The 13,717-nt window shown below is 46.6% G+C and overlaps 1 protein-coding gene and 2 non-coding genes across 3 annotated transcripts; all 3 read right to left on the reverse strand.

Annotated features, from left to right (window-relative positions):
- Nucleotides 1–600: 600 nt before the first annotated feature.
- Nucleotides 601–686, reverse strand: TRNAY-GUA (transfer RNA tyrosine (anticodon GUA)). The gene is given in 2 exon segments: nucleotides 601–636; nucleotides 650–686. It is a non-coding gene; the product is annotated as a tRNA-Tyr (tRNA).
- A 613-nt stretch (nucleotides 687–1,299) lies between these two features.
- Nucleotides 1,300–2,551, reverse strand: LOC123138334 (protein PHOSPHATE-INDUCED 1 homolog). The gene has a single exon (XM_044558300.1). It carries the CDS (start codon nucleotides 2,393–2,395, stop codon nucleotides 1,466–1,468), a length of 930 nt encoding a protein of 309 aa, XP_044414235.1. The 5' UTR covers nucleotides 2,396–2,551; the 3' UTR covers nucleotides 1,300–1,465.
- A 3,084-nt stretch (nucleotides 2,552–5,635) lies between these two features.
- TRNAN-GUU (transfer RNA asparagine (anticodon GUU)) lies at nucleotides 5,636–5,709 on the reverse strand. Its single transcript has one exon. It is a non-coding gene; the product is annotated as a tRNA-Asn (tRNA).
- Nucleotides 5,710–13,717: the final 8,008 nt, after the last annotated feature.

Consider the following 13,717-nt stretch of genomic DNA (forward strand, 5'->3'; position numbering starts at 1 on the left):
CCCCCCCCTAAGGTTAAATTCTTCGCCTGGTTGACCTTGCAAGACCGGAACTGGACCGCCGACCGATTGGAGCGGCGTGGTTGGGATAACGTTGGGGCTTGCCCGCTTTGCAAACGTGAGCAAGAATCGGGCATCCACCTCTTCGTCAAGTGCCGCTTCTCCATTAGGCTCTGGCGATTGGTCATCGACAAGTTTGGTCTTGTGCACATGGACACCTCCAATTAGCACCTTGAGGATTCCCTCATGCGATAGTGGGATAGAAAGACTGACATGCGAAACCCCAATAGACGAGCGATGGCCTCCCTCACCATGCTCGTCTCTTGGACTATTTGAAATGAGAGAAACGCGCGTGTGTTTCGCAAGAAGAGTGCGCCGCCACCTATCCTGCTCCAAAATATCGTGCTCGAGGCAAAACTATGGGATACGGCAGGTGCTAAGAAACTAGGGCGTATTATTGTACGAGAGTATTACCATGCCGTTTTGTATGTAAAACTCCAAATTCTATTCTTCTCTTATTTAATGGATGAGGCAAATCTTTTACCTCCGTTTCAAAAAAAATCCTAAAAAATAATATAAGACAGAAGAAAAAGCATGAAAAAATCCGACCTGCCGGATTCGAACCAGCGACCTAAGGATTTATCTGCAACGACTACAGTCCTCCGCTCTACCAACTGAGCTAAGGTCGGTTTGTGTTTCAATCATCTGTAAATCATTAATTAACTTTGAAATCGCCTCAATTTCACATCAGCGTTCCATGCATTTCACTGTGACACCACAGACTTTTCTCATCGCCCGGCTTCCTGCACGCGAAACTAAGTAGTTTATTTCAACGCTAACCATGCACCACCTAGTTCCATGGTGATGATGCAGTCTGTTCCTCTTGTCTTAGTTCTGAATCTCTGCATTTTGGTGTCATGTTTTTGACCTTGCCAGCCCTATGTTTTCCAGAGTAAAGCAGAAGGGTTTCTGCTCGCACACGACACAGGGGACATACTCGCGCATTTCACAGTCCCCGGAGCCATCTCTTTTACTTTATTGAGCTGACAACTATATAATTATTTATTAATGTTAACTGGAGGTCATCTGTATGTTATCAACTGCGAACCAGGGCTTTGCACACGTGACCTGTGACTGTGAGTGAACAAGACATATATCCCTTCACTCAGTATTTTAATGGAGTACTACTATGCATGCCATTTTGATGTATGCTCGAGTTTCTGCTTTAAAATCCTAACCCCCACCATGAGCACCAAAATGATACCAGTAACAATGTTAGTTTCCGAACGATGTTCTCTTACATTAATAGTAAACTTTTCTTCATTCAACAAATGAAAGAATCTCATCTCAACGCCTCTACAGGCACACAGATTAACATTAGCACGCGCGTGGAAGGTGGAACACTCTCCACACAGCAACAAACGCCACCGCAACTATAACTACACACCATCATGGTCCTACGTAGAGCCTACCCCAAGGTGGAGCAGGTGGACGTGTCGGGGTCCACGAGCGCCGGGACCAGGTACTTCCGGCCGTGGGCTCCATTCGCGTTGAAGCTCGCGCCGGTGGCCGGGTCCACGAGCAGCGAGCCCGCGTAGCCGGGGTACGCCCCCTTGCCGTACACCCCGGCGCACGCCGTGGCGGCCTCCAGCGGCGCCTCGGCCGGGCCCTGGAAGAAGCCGTTGCCGAAGGGGTTGGTGACGGTGCCGACGATCATGGACGCGAGGGACACCACCATGCCGTCGACGCCGACGTCGCCGTTGGGCGGCGCGAGGGGCGCCGTCTGCGGGCCGTACTGCGGCTGGTGGAACGGCCACGCGCACTGCCCGGCGCACTGCGTCGCCGGGTTGCCCACCCACACGTACGCGAACCGCCCGGCGCGGGACCGCGGAGAGGCGCCGTGCGAGCCGCAGCGGCTCATGCAGAACCCGTCGACGGCCACGTCGTCGGCCGTGAGCACCACGTTGATGGCGCGGCTGGGCCCGCCGCGCGCGGCGAGCCTAACGAGGTCCCGCTCCCGGAGCCGCCGGCCGAGGGAGTAGGACTGGTCGAAGACGTGGGAGCCGAGGGCCAGGGCCGGGAAGCGGGCCTTGGAGCTGGCGTAGTACTTCTGCGCCGTCTTGAACCACGTGGCCACGGACGGCTCCGGCTGCGGCGCCGGGGACGCGGAGGCCAGCGACGAGACGAAGTCGGTGACGATGGCGCGCTGCGGCGCGGAGAAGTTGCCGTACCAGACGAGGTTGACGGCGATGCGGCCGGAGAGGAGCGCGCCCTTGTGGTACTTCATGGTGATGGGCTGCTCCTGCACCAGCGCCTGGAGCCTCCTCGTGGCGGCGCAGGTCTGCAGCAGCATTGCGCACACCACGAGCGCCACCGCCATGGAACCGAAGGACGCCATTGCCGCTGCTCTCAGGTGGTGGGTCGCTTCTCTTCTTGCCTAGGATGCTCTGTTTCAGCTCGTGAACCGGTGATGGACTGGAGGGGATCGGGCCGGGGTTTTATAGAGGGAGCGAGAGACAGTGGAGCACCGCAAAGGTGGTGGCCATGGTACCGAGGGACATCCACCGCGTGACGTATGAATGAGGGGTGCCGCTGCTTTCTTTTCTTTCTGCGGCCAAAGTAAAGAGGGGGCGTCCTTGGCCGCGCGCCGCTGCCTGCCCGAACGGTCACTGACAGCTGGCTTCTTGCGTGCTCCTGCTCGCGCCCAGCTGTAGCAGCGAGGCCGAATTACCCTTATGCCCCGTCGCTTTGTCCCTCGGGGACCGTTGCGTGAGCGTGCCTGCGCGCGACGCCGCGGGGGCAGTTTCGTGATCGCGGCCGGATGGGGTAAAGTGGGGGCTGCGGGAGTGGGTAAAAGCAGGGTTGGCTTCTCGAGGCGTTTGAAAGCTGCTTCGCTCGCAGCTCGCACCTCGGCTGGGCAGCACGGGAACGGGAAGGAATACGAACGTTGGGGGAGGGCCGGGCCGGGCCGTTTGAGCTTTTTTGGTGCTGGCGGATCGGGTGTATGGCAACAGTGCACTGGGAGTACTTCGGTACTGGGGCACAGTGTAGCAGGTTTGTCCGTCGCGCCGCGCGGCCCTCGGCACTGGCGTTGGGCTGGCGCTTGGTGGAACGGGGTTGGCAAAAGAAGGAAGGAAGACATGACCGTGGAACAGTGCAATGTTAACCCATGATCATCTACGCGAAAATGGGTAGCGCGGAACAGCTCGCCGTCGATCTATCAATCAGCGATGCGATCTGGCAGGCCTGACAGCACTTAGAGATGATCCAGTAAAGCTGATGGCCGAGTTAAGGCCGCCCCAGTCCTGATCCTCGCTGCGATCCGACTAGTGCCTAGCCTGCAGGCCCATCTTGGTAGGGCACGGCCGAAGCGAGCGAAAGTTCAGGACCCACAGCCCGGCCCATCACCGTAGGGCGCGATCCGCACGTTTTAATGCGCGCGATAGGGCGCCATCCCATCCTCATCCGATCCGACGTGTTCCGGCGTCGCCTAGAGATCTGCGTAGCGTACGGCTAGCCGCCAGCTGGTGGTGAAGCGGCTAGGCGCGTCGCCGGCCGGACTGGCCCCACGTACTACGCCTCACGACGCGCTCGTGAGTGAATCCGCCCGCTCATTGCTCGTCGAGCACCAGCAGCCGCTGCCGGACAGACGGCCGCCCGCCAGGCGCCAGCCGTGCAGCCGGAGGGACACGCGTGCGCCCGTACGTGGACGTCCAGGCCTCCCTGTCAGAAGGTCCTCGTGGGTGCCCGTGGGCCGTTGGATCGATCCGGCCGAGTGAGCGAGTGAAGGAACAAGTGGCCGGTGAGCCCGATCGCACCACTTTTAACGTACGTGCGTGCATGTCGACAGATCGTGCCCTCTCCATCGACAAATATCGTGTGTTCCCCTTAAAAAGAAAGACAAATATCGTGTGTCCAGTCATCAACAACAATGATGAACATCCTGTTTTCACTCACATTTTGGCGTACGTGTCTGCCGAACACAGCAGGAGCGGCATCAGCTCTCGGGCTCCTTTCGAGCGAATGATTCAGGCCAGCTGGGCGACGCCGACGACGCCTTGGCATCTTCTGCTCCAGGAAACGTTCCGCCAGCCATCATCATGATCGACATTGTGGGTGGCTCAGGGATTGTAGCTCTTCGTGGCCTCGTTGCCGCACCGGCCACCGGCAACGCATGCGGCGTCTTCCCGTTTCCTCACACGGTGGGCGGGCGGCCAGCCACTAGCCAGCTCAATGCCATTCGGCGGTTTGGCAGACTGCTGATAACGCCACCGTACCGTCGTATCGCCGCTCATGGCGTTTCCCTTGTTTTTGCCAGCTTCGGCGCGATCTCAGTCGGCGCCGCGTCGTTCCAAATGAGGAGAAAAAGGTCGCGTGGGCACCCGTAACGGTTACACTCGTACAGGTTATCCCAACTTTCTCCGGCATTTAAGTGGCAATGATCTCGATATATAATCTCCTACAGTTCCGTTAGTGTTAGGAGCACCTAACCGTGCACAATGATGGCGTGCTGCCGTTTTACAGTCAGGAACAGTCTAGCAGCGCGTTAAGCTAGCGCCCAGTACTGACCAGTACTCCCGAAGTGGTACCGAATATCCATAGCTCACCCTGTAAACTGCACCGTTTTACTGTGCAAAGTACTGACTTACACCAGTAAAAACACGGGGTGATGTGCCCTGTGGCTGATCGTACCCGACGAGTACTTACTTGATCATTACCGATGGTAGGTATGTAACTATACCAGCCGATCGGAAACAGGCCAGTAAATACGGAGTAACGACGCGTATGATGATGCCCATAGTTATGTACGCGTACGTACTCCTTCCACGTCCTGCCGTGCATACGACACAATACGTCCATCCTTAATGTAAGGACAGGGATTGGGCGCCCAGGCTGTCACCCGGTAGGACGTCTCTGTGGCCACATTAAACCGGCTGCCCGCGCTGCGCCGTGTCTCTCGCGTGTCTCCCCTGTCCTGTAGCCCCCGCACGCGTGATCTTTATCTGCATGGGATGCACTTGGACCTTGCGTCGCGCACGACTGCATCGGATGCTCGTAGCGAGTAAAATAACGAGGAGTACAAAGCATGTTGATTTGTGAAATGGCCTGTCGCTGAATGTGAGTGCCGCTAGCTTTGCTGCTAGTCCTACGGATGCTGGAGTGGTTTTGCAGGTTGTTTACTCGATAGGGACCGGATAGGCATGGAGATACCGCATTCCACGGGCTTTGGCTAGTGTTTTAGTTTAGTTTTGTAGCACTAGCAATGCATAGAGTACTCCAATGCATATGCTAGTAGTATAAGATAATCAACCCTGGTTAACTTGGTTTACAACCGGCTACCCGATTGTCAACGCCAATCCTTAGACCTTAAGAAGCTGTGATGGGTGTTTGGTTAGACATTTGGACATAGCATTTCGTTGTAGCAAGAACGTCTTGTTCCGCAACTGTGTGTGTCATCCACAACCTTGGCTGGTAACAATTGTTTTGCGCACCTTACTGAGTTTATGGAAAACATGTTATCATGAACAACATCAACTTAGTTTCATTAGATTGATCGTTTGATATATTTTCATGTTATATAAAAAATAATGGAAAAATATAGAGATTGATAAGCGATTTTGTTTCCAAAAAATAATTACGCTAGAAGGAGGGCTTGAACCTCCGACCTTGTGGTTAACAGCCACACGCTCTAGCCAACTGAGCTATTCCAGCTTTGTGATATTGTTTGCATTTGATGTTATAAATATTAGCAAATCCCTCAAAGAATCTCTCATACACCCACGGACGCGCACGGTCAGTGATCGGACAGGACAGAGAAGGAAAAAATGACTCAACCGGACCTCTCATATCATCCATATATGTCCAGGTTGTCCCCGAACCCTCATATCCATCTCAAATGTAGGGACGAATGAGGGCTCGCCCAGTCAGTACGCACGTAGGACGTGGCCCCACCCCTGACCACATTTTTTCTTTCTTTATTCATTTTCTCTCTCTCTCTTTGTCTTCAACAATCATGTGCAAGTAACCAGACATATGAGAAAAAGAATGAGGATCGTGGCCGTGGACAGACAGATAGGGGCTCAAAACGGGCATGCCCGGTCACTGATCGGTCGTGCCCGCGGACGTTTGAGGGGTCGAATTAGAGGTACGTGGTTGTAGATGCTCTTATATATCCGGTTTGACCTAGACAAAATTAAAACTTCAAGTAGTTTGGGACAAAAGATGTAGTTATGTGTTTTCTTAGGCACAATACATAGTGGCCTTAGAGGCGCAAACATCTAGACCGAGCCATGGACAACATTCAACAAAATGTGGGGACGGGTCAAAAGCATGTGATGTCAATGGAGGTGGAGCCGATAGATGAGACCACGTCGGACTGATCAAACCTAGGGTTGTTTTCCATCCACTAGATTGCGAGAGTTTATTTGCAAGCCCTGTGTTTCAGGCTTTTAACCAACTTATGGCTCTGGTTCCTTTATATATTGGAAGCTTCCTTCTTACATTGCATGTCAAAGCTCGTGCCATCTATGCGGGGGTGGGGGGGTCAGCACGGAAGCCTTGGGCTAGGCATGGAATGGACTTTAACTGCAAGACTGGTCTAGTTGTTAAAACGTTAGTAAAATCTTCATCAGATACATATTAAATCTTAGGGACACGACAATTCAAACCATGATAGAGTGAGTAAGATCCAAGTTGATGGTGAAATACTAAGGGACAAGGAGCATAACAAAGGAGGCTAGGTGGGAGATAAGTGTAGGTGCATCTAATACCCACTGATAAGTGTAGGTGCATCTACTACCCACTGAGTGTCTTGGAGATTGTTGAACAAAATAGTTGAGAGTCTAATGTGTATGCTAGTGTGAAAGAGTAAAAATGGTAGTTTGAATTATTGATAAGTTTGCTAAAACTTCTGAGAAGATTGCGAGCGTTGTAGTGAAGATTGCTACATCTCCAGAGAAGATTGTCGAGTTATTGAGAAGATTGAGTATCGAAGTTGGCCCCTAAAAATTGTTGTTCAGAGCGATTGGTTCGGTATGTTGTCCGAGGAACAATTGACTGCGGAAGAAGAATGAAAACAACGAGAAGGCGTAGTTCTTTCTCTTTGTTTCAGTAATTTCATTTGAGTCCTAGGGAAAATCATAATATTAGGGGGGGGGGGGGTCCAAATTAGTCCACGTTTAGGTCTTTATTGAATACGCAATCATAAACCTATCTCCAAGTAAAGTCAAGAGAAATATCTTTGTGCGTCGCGTTTTTCTTCAAAGTCAGAGACGATGTTCTTCTGGATCACAAGTGAAAATCAGGGGCAGTTGAGTCAACTTTATTTGTTCCTCAAGTAAAGTTGCCATGGGAGTTTGAAATCAGAACGTTGGTTGATACGTCTCCAACGTATCTATAATTTTTGATTGTTCCATTCTATTATATTACCCGTTTTGGATGTTTATGGGCTTTACTCTACACATTTATATCATTTTTGGGACTAACCTACTAACCGGAGGCCCAGCCCGAATTGCTGTTTTTTTTTCCTATTTCAGTGTTTCGAAGAAAAGGAATATCAAACGGAATGAAACCTTCGGGAGCGGTCTTTTTGGAACAAACACAATCCAGGAGACTTGGAGTGGACGTCAAAAAGCGAACAAGGCGGCCACGAGGGTGCCCGGCGCGCCCCCCACCCTCGTGGGCCCCTCGAGCGTCAACCGACCTACTTCTTCCTCCTATATATATCCATGGACCCCAAAAACATTCAAGAGCACCACGAAAAACTATTTCCACCGCCGCAACCTTCTGTATCCGCAAGATCCCATCATGTAGCCTTCGTCGGCGCTCCGCCGGAGGGGGAATCGACCACGGAGGGCCTCTACATCATCTCCAAGGCCTCTCCGATGAGTTGTGAGTAGTTTACCACAGACCTTCGGGTCCACAGTTGTTAGCTATATGGCTTCTTCTCTCTCTTTGAATCTCAATACAAAGTTCTCCTTCCTCTTCTTGGAGATCTATTCGATGTAACTCTTTTTGCGGTGTGTTTGTCGAGATCCGATGAATTGTGGGTTTATGATCAAGTTTATCTATGAGAAATATTTGAATCTCCTCTGAATTCTTTTATGTATGATTGGTTATCTTTGCAAGTCTCTTCGAATTATCAGTTTGGTTTGGCCTACTAGATTGATCTTTCTTGCAATGGGAGAAGTGCTTAGCTTTGGCTTCAATCTTGTGGTGTCCTTTCCCAGTGACAGCAGGGACAGCAAGGCATGTATTGTATTGTTGCCATCGAGGATAAAATGATGGGGTTTATATCATATTGCTTGAGTTTATCCCTCTACATCATGTCATCTTGCTTAATGCGTTACTCTGTTCTTATGAACTTAATACTCTAGATGCAGGCAGGAGTCGGTCGATGTGTGGAGTAATAGTAGTAGATGCAGGCAGGAGTCGGTCTACTTGTTGCGGACGTGATGCCTATATACATGATCATGCCTAGATATTCTCATAACTATGCACTTTTCTATTAATTGTCGACAGTAATTTGTTCACCCACTGTAATACTTATGCTATCTTGAGAGAAGCCACTAGAGAAACCTATGGCCCCCGGGTCTATCTTTTATCATAAAAGTTTTCTATCTACTTCTATTTGCATCTTATATTTTCCAATCTATATCATAAAAATACCAAAAATATTTATCTTATCTTATTATCTCTATCAGATCTCACTTTCGCAAGTTACAGTGAAGGGATTGATAACCCCTTTATCGTGTTGGTTGCGAGGTTCTTGTTTGTTTGTGTAGGTGCGTGGGACTTTTGAGGAGCCTCCAACTAGATTGATACCTTGGTTCTCAAAAACTGAGGGAAATACTTACGCTACTTTGTGATGACCCACAAGTATAGGGGATCTATCGTAGTCCTTTCGATAAGTAAGAGTGTCGAACCCAACGAGGAGCAGAAGGAAATGACAAGCGGTTTTCAGTAAGGTATTCTCTGCAAGCACTGGAATTGTAGGTAACAGATAGTTTTGTGATAAGATAATTTGTAACCGGTAACAAGAAATGAAAGTAAATAAGGTGCAGCAAGGTGGCCCAATCCTTTTTGTAGCAAGGGACAAGCCTGGACAATTTCTTATAATGAGAAAAGCGCTCCCAAGGACTGATACATCTCCAACGTATCTATTTTTTCAAACACTTTTGCCCTTGTTTTGGACCCTAATTTGCATGATTTGAATGGAACTAACCCGGACTGACGCTGTTTTCAGCAGAACTGCCATCGTGTTATTTTTGTGCAGAAACAAAAGTTCTTAGAATGACCTGAAAATCCACGGAGATAACTTTTGGAAAAATATAAAAAATACTAGCAAAATATGAAGGCCAGGGGGCCCACACCCTGTCCACGAGGGTGGGGGCGCGGCCCCTCCCCTGGGCATGCCCACCTATCTCGTGGGCCCCCTGATGCTCCACCGACCTCAACTCCAACTCCATATATTCCGTTTCGCGGAGAAAAAAACCAGGGAGGAAGTTTCATCGCGTGTTACGATACAGAGCCGCCGCCAAGCCCTAAAACCTCTCGGGAGGGCTGATCTGGAGTCCGTTCGGGGCTCCGGAGAGGGGGATTCGTCGTCGTCGTCATCATCAACCATCCTCCACCACCAATTTCATGATGCTCACCGCCGTGCGTGAGTAATTCCATCATAGGCTTGCTGGACGGTGATGGGTTGGATGAGATTTACCATGTAATCAAGTTAGTTTTGTTAGGGTTTGATCCCTAGTATCCACTATGTTCTGAGATTGATGTTGCTATGACTTTGCTATGCTTAATGCTTGTCACTAGGGCCCGGGTGCCATGATTTAAGATCTGAACCTATTATGTTTTCATGAATATATATGAGTTCTTGATCCTATCTTGCAAGTCTATAGTCACCTATTATGTGTTATGATCCGACAACCCCGAAGTGACAATAATCGGGATACTTCTCGGTGATGACTATAGTTTGAGGAGTTCATGTATTTACTAAGTGATAATGCTTTGGTCCTTTTTCTATTAAAAGGAGGCCTTAATATCCCTTAGTTTCCATTAGGACCCCGCTGCCACGGGAGGGTAGGACAAAAGATGGCATGCAAGTTCTTTTCCATAAGCATGTATGACTATATTCGGAATACATGCCTACATTACATAGATGAACTGGAGCTAGTTCTGTGTCACCCTATGTTATAACTATTACATGAGGAATCGCATCCGACATAATTATCCATCACTGATCCAATGCCTACGAGCTTTTCACATATTGTGTTTTGCTTATTTACTTTTCCGTTGCTACTGTTACAATTACTACAAAACTGCTATCGTTACTTTTGCCACTGTTACCATTACTATCATACTACTTTGCTACTAAATACTTTGCTGCATATACTAAGTTATCCAGGTGTGGTTGAATTGACAACTCAACTGCTAATACTTAAGAATATTCTTTGGCTCCCCTTGTGTCGAATCAATAAATTTGGGTTGAATACTCTACCCTCAAAATCTGTTGTGATCCCCTACACTTGTGGGTTATCAAGACTAATTTCTGGCGCCGTTGCCGGGGAGCATAGATCTATTCTTTGAGTCACTTGGGATTTATATCTGCTGATCACTATGAAGAACTTGAAAGATCAAAGAACTAAAATTTATCCCTCAACTACGAGGGGAGGTAAGGAACTGCCATCTAGCTCTGCACTTGATTCTCATTCTGTTATGAGTAAGCTTGTGACACCTAAACCTTCTATTGCTAAGAGTTCTGATATGTCGCATGTTATTGATGATGCCACTTCTGGTATGCATGATACTTATGATGAAACTACTTCTATGCTTGATACTACTGTGCTATTAGGTGAATATCTTGATGAACAACTTGCTAGGGTTAGAGAGAATGAAATAATTGAAAATGAAATCATGGATGAAAGCGATGATGAAGGCTCTCCCGCTAATTATGAATTGCATGTTGTTCCTGAGGGCTATGTTATGGATGAAGAAACTGCTAGAGATTTTCTTGCTTGCAATGATAGATCAGATCTTAAGAAATTATTAGCTAAGCTGAAACAAAAGACTCGGAATGCTAGAATGAAACATGACCCTGCTTTTGCTACTTCACCTATCTTTGTTACAGATAAGGATTATGAATTCTCTGTTGATCCTAAGATTATTACTTTAGTTGAATCTGATCCTTTCTATGGCACTGAATCTAAAACTGATGTGGCACATCTTACCAAGTTGAATGATATAGCCACCCTGTTTACTAATGATGAGAAGTCTTGCTATTATTATATCCTTAAGATATTTCCGTTCTCATTAAAGGGTGATGCTAAAACTTGGTTTAATTCTCTTGATCCTAGTTGTGTGTGTAGTCCCCAGGATATGATTTATTACTCTCTGCTAAATATTTCCCTGCTCATAAGAAACAAGCTGCCTTGCGGGAAATATATAATTTTGTGCAATTCGAAGAAGAGAGTCTCCCACAAGCTTGGGGGAGGCTTCTCCGATTACTTAATGCTTTGCCTGATCACCCTCTTAAGAAAAATGAAATACTTGATATCTTTTATAATGGACTAACTGATGCTTCCAAGGACTACTTGGATAGTTGTGCTGGTTGTGTTTTCAGGGAAAGAATAGTCGACCAAGCTGAATTGTTATTGAACAATATGTTGACAAATGAAAATAATTGGACTCTTCCTGAGCCAATTCCGGAGGCAATTCCTGAACCAATTAAGCCAACTCCCGAGCCTATTCCTAAACCTACTCCGAAGAAGAGAGGTGTTCTATTTCTCAGTCCTGAAGATATACAAGAGGCAAAAAAATCAATGAAAGAAAAAGGTATTAAAGATGAAGATGTTAAGAATTTACCTCCTATTGAAGAAATACATGGTCTTAATATACCTCCTATCGAAGAAACACATTGTCTTGATAACCCGACACAGGTAGTATAGGTAAATTCTCTCTATAGATATGATAAAGTTGAAATCCCGTCTACTAAATTTGCTAGCCAGTGCTTAGATGAGTTTGATGACTTTATGGATAAACAAGCTAATTTCAATGATTATGTTAGTGGACAATTGAAAAATAATGCTTATATGATTGGACATTTGAGTGATTATATGTCTAGAGTTAAGGGTGAACTTAAACTTACTAGTAAACATCTCTCTATGGTCACTACTCAAGCTCAACAAGTACTTAAGGCTCAGAATGAATTGCTAGAATAATTGAATAATAAACAAGACTTTGCTGTTAGAGTGGCTACTAGAACTGGTAAAATGACTCAGGAACCTTTGTATCTTGAAGGCCACCCTAAGAGAATTAAACAAGATTCTCAGAATAATAACCTAGATGCTCCTAGTTCTTCTAGAAAGAAGAAAAAGAAAAATGATAGGACTTTGCATGCTTCTAGTGAACCTAATGTAGAAACACCAGAGAACCCTAATGATACTTCTATCTCTGATGCTGAAACACAATCCGGAGATGAACATGAACCCAATGATAATACTAATAATGATGTTCAGTAATAACAATGATATAGAAATTGAACGTGCAGTTAATCTTGATAACCCACAATCAAGAAATCAACGTTATGATAAGACAGACTTTGTTGCTAGGAAGCATGGTAGGGAAAGAGAACCATGGGTTCAGAAACCCATGCCTTTTCCTCCTAAACCATCCAAGACAAAGGATGATGAGGACTTTGAGCGCTTTGCTAAAATGATTAGACCTATTTTCTTACGCATGCGCTTAACTGATATGCTTAAAACAAACCCTTATGCTAAGTACATGAAAGATATCATTACAAATAAAAGGAAAATACCTGAAGCTGAAATCTCCACCATGCTTGCCAACTATACCTTTAAGGGTGGAATACGTAAGAAACTTGGTGATCTCGGAGTACCCACTATACCATGCTCCATAACAAGAAATCATGTTAAAACTGCCTTATGTGATTTAGGATCCGGTGTTAGTGTTATGCCTCTTTCCTTATACCATACACTTGGATTAAGTAAGTTGACACCTACTGAGATATCTTTGCAAATGGCTGATAAATCAACTGCTATACATGTCAGCATTTGTGAAGACGTGCCTGTTGTTATTGCGAATGTTACTATCTTAACAGACTTTGTCATTCTTGATATTCCCGAGGATGATAATATGTCGATTATCCTCGGTAGACCCTTTTTAAATACTGCAGGTGCTGTTATTGATTGCAACAAAGGCAATGTCACCTTTCATGTTAATGGAAATGAGCACACGGTACATTTTCCGAGAAAACAACCTCAAGTTCACAGCATAAATTCTATTGGGAAAATTCCAACAATTATATTTGGAGGTTTTGAATTTCCTCTTCCTACTGCAAAGAAAAAGTATGATATTCTTATTATTGGGGATGTTCATATACCCATTGAGGTAACCTAGTGTCACTTTGAAATTTCTCTGGTTTTATGTGATTCAGAATGAGTTTATTAACAAGACTTGATCAACGTTGTTATTGGATTCCTTTTTATGACCATGAGATGGATGAAACTAGAAGGCACAATCTTCTGTACCCTCTCTTTATTTTCTGGTACTTAGAATAAATAAAGTAGAAATAGTATATTTTGTCTATTTTCTGAATTATCCATGCAATAAAAAATATCCCGAAAATAAAAGTTCTCCAAATGCCATGCCTTATTCGGTGATAACACTTTTAGCATGGGTCCCGTTATTGCTAAACGTT

The sequence above is a fragment of the Triticum aestivum genome, chromosome 6B (assembly GCF_018294505.1).
Source record: "Triticum aestivum cultivar Chinese Spring chromosome 6B, IWGSC CS RefSeq v2.1, whole genome shotgun sequence".
In the NCBI taxonomy this organism is placed as follows: Eukaryota; Viridiplantae; Streptophyta; class Magnoliopsida; order Poales; family Poaceae; genus Triticum; species Triticum aestivum.

What these genes read in the sequence shown, in the direction of transcription:
- LOC123138334 (XM_044558300.1), bottom strand. Translation starts at nt 2,395, where the DNA reads ATGGCGTCCTTCGGTTCCATGGCGGTGGCGCTCGTGGTGTGCGCAATG.